The sequence below is a fragment of the Notechis scutatus genome, chromosome 2 (genome assembly GCF_049901735.1).
Source record: "Notechis scutatus isolate UNSWTSFEM ecotype Mainland chromosome 2, rNotScu1.2, whole genome shotgun sequence".
In the NCBI taxonomy this organism is placed as follows: domain Eukaryota; kingdom Metazoa; phylum Chordata; class Lepidosauria; order Squamata; family Elapidae; genus Notechis; species Notechis scutatus.
Genome location: NC_142010.1, coordinates 2,407,268 through 2,420,504, shown reverse-complemented (window position 1 = coordinate 2,420,504; position 13,237 = coordinate 2,407,268). Strand labels below are relative to the sequence as shown.

General features: G+C 41.2%; 1 protein-coding gene across 1 annotated transcript; it reads left to right on the top strand.

The window, feature by feature from the left end:
- The first annotated feature begins 1,161 nt into the window (after nucleotides 1-1,161).
- On the top strand, nucleotides 1,162-7,329 carry LOC113424586 (16 kDa beta-galactoside-binding lectin-like). Its single transcript, XM_026686353.2, has 4 exons — nucleotides 1,162-1,301; nucleotides 4,129-4,205; nucleotides 5,101-5,272; nucleotides 7,135-7,329. The coding sequence occupies exons 1-4, from the start codon at nucleotides 1,293-1,295 to the stop codon at nucleotides 7,279-7,281; spliced, it is 405 nt and encodes a 134-aa protein (XP_026542138.1). The 5' UTR covers nucleotides 1,162-1,292; the 3' UTR covers nucleotides 7,282-7,329.
- Nucleotides 7,330-13,237: the final 5,908 nt, after the last annotated feature.

Below are 13,237 nucleotides of genomic sequence, written 5' to 3'. Positions count from 1 at the left end.
TCATGTTTTCCCAAAGTGAGGGATTTTGCCATGTAGGGTGATTTCAGATTATCTTAATTCCTGCAAACCAGGTTTATTCAAGGAAGAGGCCATTCTCCACCTCGGGATTGCTGAAAAGAAGGAACAGCTGGAATTTAGAGAAATGAAGGGTGCAGCAATGCTTCAAATAAACAAGGATGCGTATAGACTAGCATCTCTTTCTCTCTATAGCCAGCAATATGCTTGCGTTTTTATACCGCCTGGGCAAAAAGGAATCTGTTGGGAATCACTTCCAAAATTGTTCATGCCCATGTAATTAAAATCCCATTTACTCTAAGTCTGTCTCAGTGATTCAGCAGATAAATACCAATGGGTTATTTATAGTTTAAATCTGGAAATCTGGATTTAAAGCTGTGTTACTTGCCTTGTGAGAAATCTTAAGGACGGCACTAACATTTTGAGAATTTACAAAGCAGAAAAAAAAAATTTTAAAGAAACATTGGCCGCTTTCCTTTTTGCCTTTTTTTTCTTATCCGCTAAACATTTAGTTGAAGCTGAGCTGTCAATATTTTTGGCTATCATACTCTCCTGCAATACCTATGCTTGCAATTCTGGCTGCAGTTTGCAATGCTTTCATTTAACAGGAATAATTAACATTTCCACCTGAGATCTGCGTAAAACTTGCAAAAAACAAAACAAAACCCGCACCCCCTCCCCTCAAGAGGTTCTCCTTGCGCCCCTAGGATTGCAAGTCTAGTGTCGCCCCCAACGCAGCCAATCCGGAACAGGCCACTCATTGTCCACAAATCATAATCGTAGCATGGCGAAGACCATGGATTAATCACGCTCCTAAAGGCTGCTGGGAACTGTAGTCACACGGCCCTCCTTCTTTTATGCCCCCATCATTTAAAAAAAAACATTCCAGAGGAATTCTGGGAGTTGTAGTCTAAAAGGACTTTTCTCTGCATTTCTTCAAAAAGGTATATTTCTGTCCAAGCCGCGAATAGACAGTGGAAATTGCAAACATTTTTTATTATTATTTCTATTTTTTTAAATGTCTATTTAACACACGCGCAATGCACCCGCCCTCTCACGGCTCCGTTGATTGAACGCTCATCATCCCCACCTGGATCACTCCCATCTCCACCTCCTTAATTGGTGCTCAGCGTTTCGCTCCTGTGATTGGCTGGTAGTAAAAAAGCACCTGCAGCTGAAAAGCTATTTCAAGATTGCGGGGAAAGAGCCCGGGACAAATTCAGGGATTTGTTTCACAGGTTGGCGCTGCTGCGACTTCTCCGAGAAATCGAAAAACGATGGAAGCGGTGAGTAGAAAAGGCTGCATTTCTCGCCCCGAATACAGAAGTGCTGATGTTGCGCAGCCGGGAAGGGAAGAGATGAGTGTAATATGACTGTGCTGTTTAGGACGTGCTTTTTCTTGAGGCTCGGCAACTTGAAAACGGGTGGACTCCCAACTCCTAGCATCTCCTAGGCAGCATGGGATATGGAGTCTTCGAGTTTGTGAAGTTGGGGGGGAAAAATTGGTTCAGAAGTTTGGTGTAAAACAAGTGTAGCGTTTTGTCAGAAGTGCAAAAGTTATACTGGAGCTTAAAATACACTAAAGAGGACATTAAAGGAATTGGTCCAATCTTGGTCAGATTTCAATCAGAACAGAGCTGGAAGGGACCTTGGAGGTCTTCTAGACCAACCCCCTGCTCAAACAGGAGACCCTACATAATTTCAGATAGGTCCCTTCTTAAAAACCTCCAATGAAGGAGCCCCCACAACTTTTGAAGGCAAAGCTGTTCCACTGGTTAATTGTTCTCACTATTGGGAGGTTACTCTTTAGTTCTAGGTTGCTTTTCTCCTTGATTAGTTTCCATCCATTGTTTCTTGTCTGGCCTCCTGGTGCTTTGGAAAATTAGTTGACCCCCTCTTTGTGGCAGCTGCTCAAATACTGGAAGACTGCTATCATGTCACCCCTAGTCTGTCTTTTCTCTAGACTAGCCCCCTGCAATCATTCTTCATATTTTTAGTTACCAGGCCCTTAATCATCTTAGTGGCTCTTCTTTGCACTTTTCCCAAAGTCTCAAGTTTTTGGTAATGTGACCAAAACTGGATGCAGTACTGCATGTGTGCCTTACTAAGACTTTATGCAAAAATTTATGCATGATTTATGCAAATCATACATTGCAATGTCCTACCTGTCAATGAATACTTCAGCTTCAACCATAACAATACAAGAGCACACAATAGATACAAACTCAAAGTTAACTGCACCAAACTTGATTGCAGGAAATATGACTTCAGCAACAGAGTGGTCAATGTCTGGAATACTCTACCTGACTCTGTGGTTTCTTCCCCAAACCCCAAAAACTTTAACCTTAGACTGTCTACTATTGACCTCACTCCTTTCCTAAGAGGTCTGTAGGGGGCGTGCATAAGCGCACCAACGTGCCTACCATCCCTGTCCTATTGTTTCTTTTTATTATATGTATCCATTTCATGTATTCATAACTATGTTTATACTTAAACCTATTATCTTGTAAGTGACAAAATAAAAGCTGGAAACACTTTTGGGTGGGGAAAAACTTTGCCTTTCCCAAGTTGGAGAAAGGTATGCTAAGGTATAGCTTCCTTAGTCTTCCACAGCCCTAGTGGGAGAGTCTATAATGAAGCATTTCTCAGTTTGGGCAAGTTTAAAATGGGTGGACTTTGACTCTCAGAATTCTGGGAATTGAAGTTCACACATCTTTAACTAACCATGACTGAGAAACACAGCTATAGTGTATGAAAAACTGAGGGTAATTAACCCAGCCTGTTGGGTTGCTTTTCCACATTTTGATCCAAACCATTTTTAGAGTGTTGTGAACTGAATAGTATCCTTATGTGTGTAATAGTAATGAACAAAGAGACATTTTCCACTGCTTAGCAAAACTTGGCTTCTCACTGTGAGAAAATATTGTCTTTCTCTGCAGTGTGAACAAACTGTAGTACATACCTTTGCATAAATGCTTTGTACTTTCTAAGCTAAGTTATCTGAAATTACTCCAATTACTTGATCTCCTGGGTTTCAACACAGCTGCAGTCTCATTGAATTGCAAGCTCCTTTTTCTTCTTTTCCTTACATAAAATGTTTATGGAAATATGTACACTTCATGTACACTAGTTGTTTTCTACCTAGCTAGGATAATTTTATTCATAAGCAATTAAGTTTTTGGGAACTTAGCCTAAACAAAAAAAGCTTCACGCATTATGCTAAAGTTTAACCGGGTTTGCTTAGCTTTGGCTTTGCATGTGCAACCCAAACATTTTTAGGTTTCAAAATACAAAATGTAATGGAATGTGAGAAAGACCTTGAAATGCAGAATGAAGACATGCCTAGGGAATGGTGAGATAAGAGCAGGCATATCCTGTAGGTCCGTAATGGATAGAGAAAGAGGCGGAGGGGGGTGGCGGCCCTCCTTAATTTCTCAGGCTGCAAAGGAGAGGGGAAAAAAATCCTATTTTCAGACTTGTTAATATAGCTTTACAACAAAGTAGAATTAGCTGTCTAGTCATCATGTCTCCTCTCTGTTCTGCCCGGGAAAGCTAACAAAAACAGATCAGCAGGATGTACAAATCCAGTCGATTGTGGTTTATTCATGAAACCATGTTGAAATCACAGTGTGATGTGAGAATTCAGCTACGGTCTATAGTAGAGATGGAAAATTTGTGGAAACTCTGAAATGGGTGGAAAAACAATCTTGGGTTTCTGGGGAAACACTTCCAGAATTTGAAACGTGTATATTTTTTTAAATAACATGTGTATTTTAATCTATAAAAATAACAAGGGAAGCACATATCAGCACAAAGGAGGAACAAGTGCTTTTTTTTTTTTTTTTTTGATAAAAGAACAGTTCTAAAAAAATGAACTGGAACAGTACTTATGGTAGTACATTTGCCACTCGAGAAATCCTATATGTTGCTTTAGAAGTTTTATGTAAAGAAAAGAAAGACTAAGCTCTTCAGAGGAAATTTTCTTTCCTGACTTTTTCCCCCCTGTGCTTTCAATTTTTATCAGTCATGAGATAATTACATTATTGATTAATGTTCTTTTCTGTTTTGGGCTAGAAGTTTGGCAATTCTCACCCCATGCTCTTCTTTTTTTAGAAACTGGTTGCTCACGTGAAAATCAGGTCTGGCACTTGCATCAAAGTGAAAGCCAAGGTAGACATAGATGCCAAAAGGTTTGTCAATAATAGAATTACATTACAAAGAATATTGGGTTGGATGGATATTGGGGTGAATTCATTCTGACAGGGACACTGAATCCATTTTTGTTCAGTAGATGGTTGGACCTGTACATATCCTTTACATGATCATTTGTTGTAATTTTTTGGAGAACCTTGGTTTTTTTTTAATCTAACAATGAATTGTCTTTGCATGGTAATATAAAGATACCCCCTTAATGAAGGCCAAATAATATAAAATCCTTCAAACGCCATTTAAAACACATAGAAAATGAAGCATACCGGTCTTTGACTTGAAAAAAGCTTGAGTTTGGAATAGTTCTGCAATTCAGGTTTTTTTTTTTGCATGTGCACATGGAGTACCAGGGCAGTGTTTTTCAAAGTTGCCAACTTTAAGATGTGTGGACTTCAGCTCCGTGTCTGCCGGCTGTGGAATTCTAGGAGCTAAAGTCAGCATATCTCTTGCTGATATTGGAAAAATACTAGATCCAGGGAAGGAAGGGAGTTAAAACTTGCCTGTCACATAGAATGAGAATGTGAACAAGTTTTGGCACATCAGATCTAACCTGTGAATGACTCAAGGGTCCAGCATGTATTCATAAATTGGTTATTTCTGGATCAGATACCAAATTACTCTAATTATTGGGTAGCTATTCTAATGCAGCCAGATTGTATTTTCTAGTCCGGAAGAGAAAGGGGATTAATCCTTTCCTGTGGTCTTGGGAAATAAAGATGAAAGTCCAGAGTAGCCTTTGTAAGTAGGACTGCTCTGGACATCTCCTCTTTATGGTTTCTTTTTTATATTTTGCACATGTACCATGGATGTAGAGATCTGAATGTGGCAATAGATTTCTTGGACTATCTACTAACGATCAAAACTTGTTCTTTCCAGTTTTGCCATCAACCTGGGCCAAAATGAATCTGAACTGGCCCTTCACTTCAACCCTCGCTTTGACAGTCAGGGGGATGTTAAGACCATTATTTGCAATTCCAAAACGTGTGGAGAATGGGGGATGGAGATAAGGCAGTCAGCATTCCCTTTCCAACAGGGGGAAGAATTCAAGGTAAGAAAAACTGTTGGTCTCCCCCTCTACTTGGTATCTTCCAGATACCAAATGTCAGCATGGCTATCAGACCTGGAAGGGGCATCAGGCTGAGGAAAACTGAACTCTACAACTAATTGCAATAAAAGCAAAGTAGCTTATCAAGAATAAACAGAAAGGTTGACATCTCTGGACAAGATTGGGAGTGGCTGTATTGGAGGGAATGACTGCTGCTTGAAAACCAATTCATGTTTTGTGGATTAAATAAGTTTTTTTTTTAATAAAACCCATTGCACTGGTAGTTTACCATTACAAGAATGCCTTTCTGAATTTACAGGACCTGGCAAGCTAATATGCAATTGTCTTGGTGTTGTCTAAAGTTGGACATTTGCTTTCTTGGAAATGGTAGCTTTTAACCAAGGTTTGCTGTATTTGCTTACATCTTGTAAACTTGGCAAGTTTAAGACTTCTGGACTTCAACTCCCAGAATTCCTGAGCTAACATGACAGAAGGAGGAATTCTGGGAGTTGAAGTCCATAAGTCATGAAGCTGTTACGTTTGAAGACCCCTGGCTTACTTGATTTGTACCAGAAGTGGTATTCAGCAGGTTCTGGCTAGTTCTGGAGAACTGGTAGCAGAAATTTTGAGTCGTCCAGAGAACAGGCAAATCCCACCTCTGACTGGCCCCGCCCCCATCTATTCTCTGCCTCCCATTGAGTTCCAGCTGATCAGCTGGGTCTTCTTTGGTTGCCCTGCACAGGAGAATGGAGCTGGAAAGCAAGTTTGTGGGCTGGGGAGGGAATGAGGATTTTGCAGTATCCTTCCCCTTGTCACGCCCATCAAGCCATGCCCACAGAACAGGTAGTAAAAATTTTTTGAATCCCATCACTGATTTATACCCCAGCTGATGAACATTCAAGGGAGCTAATGAAATGTGATGACCCAGAGTGGGATACAAAAGCAACAGTCACAAAAACAGGTGAAGTCCCTTTAATTCCTTCAACTTGGCTTCAAAGCTCCAATTATTGAAGAAAAACTTCCTCACAAACAGTTGCAAAAAGGAAGAAATGCCGTTCAAACTCAAAATACATATAAATTATAAAAGGAAAAAACAACACAAGCCACACTGAAGCAATTAATGAGACAAGGCAGGATAAGGGCTTGAAGACGTCCACAGATATCAAAATACACACACACCACAACTCAGATAAGAACTGACATACTAGAATGATTTCACGCTTTACTTCCAGCACTGTCCTTTTAAACAGTCCTCACAGTTATAGCCCATGAAGAGGATCAGGGCCCCTTCCTCCCCCATAGACCACACCATTCATGTTTCTCCCTTATCTGCTCCTCCCTGCCTACCCTAGGATGAAGAGGGAATGGGCCTGGGTCTTCCTCTGACTGCTTAGCCGGCCTGTGCTCTTCCCCAGTTTCCTCCACAACCTCCTGAGTCACACTTCACTCCCTGTCAGCTGTTCCTCCTCTCCCTCTCAGTCAGACTCCAACAGGGGCATGACAAATGTTTTGGTTTTAAAGCTCCAATCTTTTATTTATTTTTCTGTGCGCGTGCACAATCTTTATGTGTATCTTCAAGTCAGTTTTTGACTCCTGGTTGACTACCTGGAAAAAGTCCTGGCAGTTTCCTTGGCAAGTGTTTGGAAGAGGGTTTGCTCTTGCCTGTTTCTCAGGGCTTGAGAGAGGGAGACCGGCCCAAAGTCACCCAGCTGGCTTTGTGCCCAAGATGACGCTAGAACTCGCAGTCTCCCGATTTCTAGCCTAGTGCCTCAAAAATGACACCAAATGGGCGCACTCTTTCTTATGAACTTGTGAACAATACAATAAACTATATCTCAAGAGACTTTCTTTTTCATCTCTTCCAGCTCTTTGTCTGCTATGATGCCCAACAAATCCTTGTGAAAATGCAGAAGGGGGAAGAACTCCTGTTCCCAAATAGACTGGAAATGGATACAGCGGAATACTTCTCTATTGCTGGTGATCTGAAAATTAAAGCTGTCAGATTTGATTGAGCCCATCCTTTGTTTTGAAGCCCGAAATAAAACTTGCATGAATAAAGTGAGACTGTCCTTGCCTGATTCTGTCATTTCAGTCTTCTGAACAAATTTCTGGGTTTATATTTGTTTGCGTGCAGTAATTCGGAATTTGCTTCCTGTTCAAATATGAAGAAAGGTCTACTGGGATCTTTTGACACTACTAATTCTGTGAAGCAAGGTATCAAATGCAGATGCAGCTCATAAAAATCTATGCCTTCAATGGGTTAGTTTTCAAAGATGCACCAGACTCTTTCTAAATTTTGGCTGCCCTGGGAGATCAGAGTAAGAAGCAAATCTCAAAACACACTCCAGCTATGAAACTTGTTGGGATAACTTGAATTTGGACAAATTCAAACCAAGTGGACAATTTTACTTAGCCCACAGAGTTGCATAAGAGGGAGCAAGGAGTCCAAGGTTGCTGTGTTACATCTCATGGCTGGGGCTGCTGGGAATTGTAGTGTTCTAGAGGCTGCTGAAATACAAGTTCCATACTCCTGGGCACAGTGTATATTTTGAGTGACATGATGCAGGAAGAGTCAACTACCTACAGAGTAGTTTGCCTCTGATGGGAACTAATAGATGGAAAATCAGCTAGGTTTCTTATCGCTTATAAATCTTATGTTTTCTCCTGTTTTCTTTCCATTCCTCCCCGCTCCCCCCAAATCTTGTGAAAAAGATTAGCCTGGGATCCTGCAATACCAGAGTGGAGATATGAATTGTGGACTTGATGTTAGTCTATTCCAGGGGTCTTCAAACTTGACAGTTTTAAGGCTTGTGGACTTCAACACCCAGAATTCCTCCTCCAGTCATGTTAGCTCAGGAATTCTGGGAGTTGAAGTCCACAAGTCTTAAACTTGCCAAGTTTGAAGACCCTTGCTCTATTTCCTATCACTCACAAGCTATTGACCCCTGACATTGCTGAATTACTATAGAGGCCACACTAGGCCAGTATACTAATATAAAATTGTTTGTTTGGATTTGGCCTAGAAGATTGGATCATTCCAACCTTTGTTGTAAATCATAGCTTATTGTTTGGTACATCCATGGAAGAGAATATTTGCAGCTCAGGATAAACAGTGAGGTCCTTGGTGCTTTGTGGTTTGCTTGCAGACATTTCATTACCCACTTAAGTAGTAACATCTGGCACTCAATAATTAAACATCTGCAAGAAAACCACCCTCTGCACCAAGGACCCCACAGTTTGGTATCTATTGAAAGCTAATGGCTTGTGTAACCTATAATTAATGCTTAACAGGTATGAATTAAGCCAAACTAATTCTGGGTGATGGCTCCATCACCCACTATTGGCTTCTGGTGGTTCATTCTGCCAATGAAACCCTAGTTCTGTTGTTCGAGCCCCATTCTATAAAGCAGAAGAAACCACATTTCCCCCATGGATGGGTGTCTGAAGGAATCTCCAAAGCTTATGGAAGGTAACAAAAGTGATTATGGGCTATTAAGGTGCTATTTATTCCTAGTGACCATATAATTTTCTCTGTTTATCTGGTCCCTCAGATTTTGCAAAGGATTCTCCCATCACTGTGTTCACCCCATTTTCTGCTGGTCCTATTTCGTTCTCTTTTCCCAGGATCAGAGCCTTCTGTAGAGTGTTAGATTCTCACGATAGAATAGATAAAATTGAATCGAATTCTTTATTGACCAAGTGTGATTGGACACACAAGGAATTTGTCTTGGTGCAAATGCTTTCAGTGTACATAAAAGAAAAGATACATTCATCAAGAATCATAAGGTAGAGTAGAATAGAATAGAATAGAATAGAATAGAATAGAATAGAATAGAATAGAATAGAATAGAATAGAATAGAATAGAATCTTTATGGCCAAGTGAGATTGGACATATAAGGAATTTGTCTTGGTGCAAATGCTCTCAGTGTACATAAAAGAAAAGATATATTTGTCAAGAATTATAAAGTACAACACTTAATAGTAGTTCTAGGGTACAATAAGCAATCAAATCATACTAGGAAACAGTCAATATAAATTGTAAGGATACAAGTGACAAAGTTACAGTCATACAGTCACAAGTGGGAGGGGATGATAATTTCAACCTGATCATCTATACCTCCAGCGAGAACTCTTGAGTTGATCTGTTTCTCAACCTTGGGCAATTTTAAGATGTGTGGCTTTCAACTCCTATGCTGGTTGGGGAACTATGGGAGTTGAAGCCCACACATCTTAAAGTAGCTCAAGGTTGAGAAACTCTCTCTTAGGTTATCCATTGTTTTTCTTGGCTCTCCACCAATCCTCAGAAATCTTCTCCAACACCAAAGTTCAAAGACCCTTAGAAAACAAAGGCAGCCTTTCCAAGCCTACTTATTGTGTTTCTTGGGGGGAGGGGGAGTTGTTCCTTCAATACAGGTAGTCCTCGACTTACAACAGTTCATTTAGTGACCAAAATTACACTGGCATTGAAAAATAGGGACTCTGGACTGTTTTTCCAAAGGTACGACCTTTGCAGCATCCACATGGTCAGGTGATCAAAATTTGGACGCTTGGCAACTGGTTGTATTTAACAGATAACAGATAATCAGAGTTGGAAGGGACCTTGTAGGTCATCTAGTCCAACCCCCCCCCCCCCCACCCAAGCAGGACACCCTACACCATTTCTGACTGTTGGGAGTCCAATCTCTTCTTGAGGATCTCTAGTGATGAAGCTCCCACAACTTCTGAAGGCAAAGCTGTTCCATGGGTTGATTGTTCTCACTGTCAGAAAGTTTCTCCTTATTTTCAGGTTGAATCTCTCCTTGTTCAGTTTCCAACCATTATTCCTTGTCTGGCCTTGTGGTGTTTTAGAAAATAGCTTGACCCCTTCCTCCCTGTGGCAGCCCCTCAAATATTGGAAGACTGCTATCCTGTCTCCCCTGGTCCTTCTCTTCACTAGACTAGCCATGCCCAGTTCCTGTAACCGTTCTTCATATGTTTTAGTCTCCAGTCCCCTAATCATCCTGGTTGCTTGGTTGTTTATGACGGTTGTAGGGTCCCAGCGTCATGCAATCCCCTTTTGCAACCTCCTGGCAAGCAAAGTCAATGAGGGAAGCCAGATTCACTTAACAACCAGGTTAGTACTTTATCAACTGCAGGGATTCACTTAACAACTTGGACAAGAAAGGAGCCAAAAACTCAAACGTCTTGCTGAACCACAGAATCGTTGGGCTCCATTGTGGGGGTAAGTCGAGGACTCATCTATTTCCAATTTCCCTCACAGAAGGGGGAAACCCCCCCCACACACCCACCAAAGCCTAAAACGCGGGGGGGGGGGGAAAGCGCTCAGTCTGTGACCGGTGTTGCCAATGGGGCACTACTCCAAGGCCGCCACCTGGCTCAGGTGCGCCGGTGGGAGGTGGAAGTAGCTCAAGGTCTTAACCGCGGCGCGGGGAAAGATCAAAGGCAAGGGGCGAGAGAAACCCCGAGAAATCTAGTCTGAGGATTCTAGGTGGGCGTGGCCAGAGGCCGGTTGGGCGGGGAGGCTTGGGCTCCTATGAAAGGGAGCGGTCGGCTTCGCGGCGATTTCGATTTTTCTTCCCCTGTGTTCGTTCCTGGCGCCCGCGTCATCCTCCGCGTGTCTGAACGCGCGCTGCTCTTCTCGTTGTACCAGCAGGGTCCGGACGTTTTCCTTCTGGCTTTGGGTATCTCTCTCTCTATATATAGTTAAACTCACTCTCGGTCTTAAATCTGGTTTGTTGAATGGCTCCGGGTTTCCTCGTTGCCTTAGAATAAAATAGAACTGGAAGGGACCTTGGAGGTCTTCTAGTCCAGCCCCCTGCTCAAGCAGGAGAGAACCTATAGTATTTCAGATAAGTGGCTGTCTAGTTTCTTCTTAAACACCTCCAATGATGGAGCGCCCACAATTTCTAAAAGCAAGTAATTCCACTGGTTAATTATTCCCACCTTTAGGAAGTTTCTCCATAATTGCTGGTTGCTTCTCTCTTTGGTTAGTTTCCAACCATTGTTTCTCGTCCTGCCCCCTCTGGTGCTTTGGAAAATAATTTGATCCGTCCTCCTCTTTGTGGCAGCCCCTCAAATGCTGGAATATGCTATCATGTCACCCCTAATTCTTCTTTTCTTTAGACTAGCCAAACCCAAATCCAGCAGTTGCTCTTCATATGGTGTAATCTCCAGGCCTTTGATCATCTTAGTTGCTCTTCTCTGATTTTTTTTTCCAAAGTCTCAACATCTTCTTTCTAGTGTGGTGACCAAAACTGGTTGCAGTATTCCAGGTGTGGCCTTATTAGGGTTTTATAAAGCGGCACTGATATTGCATGTGATCTTGATTTTATGCCTCTGTTTATACAAACCAGGATTGTATTAGCTTTTTTGGCTGCTGCTGCACACTGCTGGCTCATATTCAAGTGATTGACCACTAAGGACTCCAAGATCCCTTTTACTGTTTTTGAACCAAGCCTTGCCTAATCTGTACTTGTACCTTTGATTTTTTCTTGCCTAAATGTAAAACTTTGCTTTTCTCCACATTAAAATTCATTTTGTTGGATAGGGCCCATTGTTCAAGTTTGTCAGGGTCTGTTTGGATCCTGAGCTTGTCTTTCAGGGGTGTTGGCTATTCCTGCCAGTTTAGTGTCCTCTGTAAATTTGATGAGTGCCCCCTTGTATTCCCTCATCAACAGGTTTTGGAATCGAAGTTGCCTCCATGCCATGGTATAATGATGTGCAACGCAACATAATTAATAAATGAATTGCACTGTTATTTATTTACATTGTTGTGGGAGATGACATGGCGTTAATAGTAAATATTAATTAAAAAGTAATTTAGTAGTGTTTAATAGCTAAGTGCTTATTTGATTTTAAATAATGTTTAGAACTAAATATAGATAGTTTTCGACTTACAACATTTAGCTGATCAAAGTTACAACGGCACTGAAAAAAGGGACTTAGCACCGTTTTTCATGCTTATGACCATTGCATCATCCCTATGACCACGTGTTCTACATTCGGATGGTCGACAACTGACTCACATTTATGACAGTTGTAGTATCCCAAGAAAAGTGGGGCAAAACCCATTTAACAAATTTTTCACTTAGCAACATAAATGTTGGGATCAATTGTGGTCGTAAGTTGAGGACTACCTGTATATTTAGTTTTGATATATTTTATTTTAAATGGTTTATTTCCTGCTTGTGCACCACTCAGAATGTGGTGCAAGATGGAGATGCCATATAAATGTTCTAAATAAATAAATAAATGCTATCTTATGGGGACTTTTCAAATGTCAGTTTCAAATTTTCAAACATTGTTTTTTGACTAGGGGAGTCAAATGATGAATGGAAAGAACTGAGTTTTTTTGGGTTTTTTAATTTGCTCCAATTTTTGTCCCCAATTCTGAAGGAGTGGTATCTAAGTGAAAAGAGAGTTTTCTCCAGTGGTGGGTGTTAGGAATGTAAGTCACCTAACAGTTGGGTTGGAAAATATATAAACCAGGATAGACATTTTAATACTGTCTCTTTAAGGGAATGCTAAAATGGTAATTGGGTGTGGTTCCTCAAACGGCCATAAGATGGAGCTAGAAACCTGGGTTGTTCTGTTGTTGCTGAGAGCATTGCCGTTCCTGCATTTTCCCGATCATAGTTCTTGGATTTGATGTAAGTCTGTTACTGAACTGTTTTTGATACTGGACTTTGATTTTGGATTATCCCTGGACTAAAAACTGACTGCTTTAACCGTATATGACTTGGGCTGTGTTTGGACTTTGCTTAACCGTTTACTGGAAGTAAAACCTACATTTTACTATACAGTGTAGCTGTGTGCTGTGTGTGTGTTATTCAACATTACTCTCACTACATCTCCCTGTGTGCGCTCATTCTCCTAACGGGGAATTACCTCAACAGTGGGATTCAAATTTTTTTACTATCAGCTCTGTGGGTGTGGCTTGGTGGACATGGTGTGGCTTGGTGGACATG

Bases quoted from the DNA above. Each gene is read 5' to 3' on its own strand.
- LOC113424586 (XM_026686353.2), top strand. The intron at 4,206-5,100 runs GTTTGTCAATAA...TGTTCTTTCCAG, and splicing joins GTAGACATAGATGCCAAAAG to TTTTGCCATCAACCTGGGCC. The intron at 5,273-7,134 runs GTAAGAAAAACT...CATCTCTTCCAG, and splicing joins AACAGGGGGAAGAATTCAAG to CTCTTTGTCTGCTATGATGC.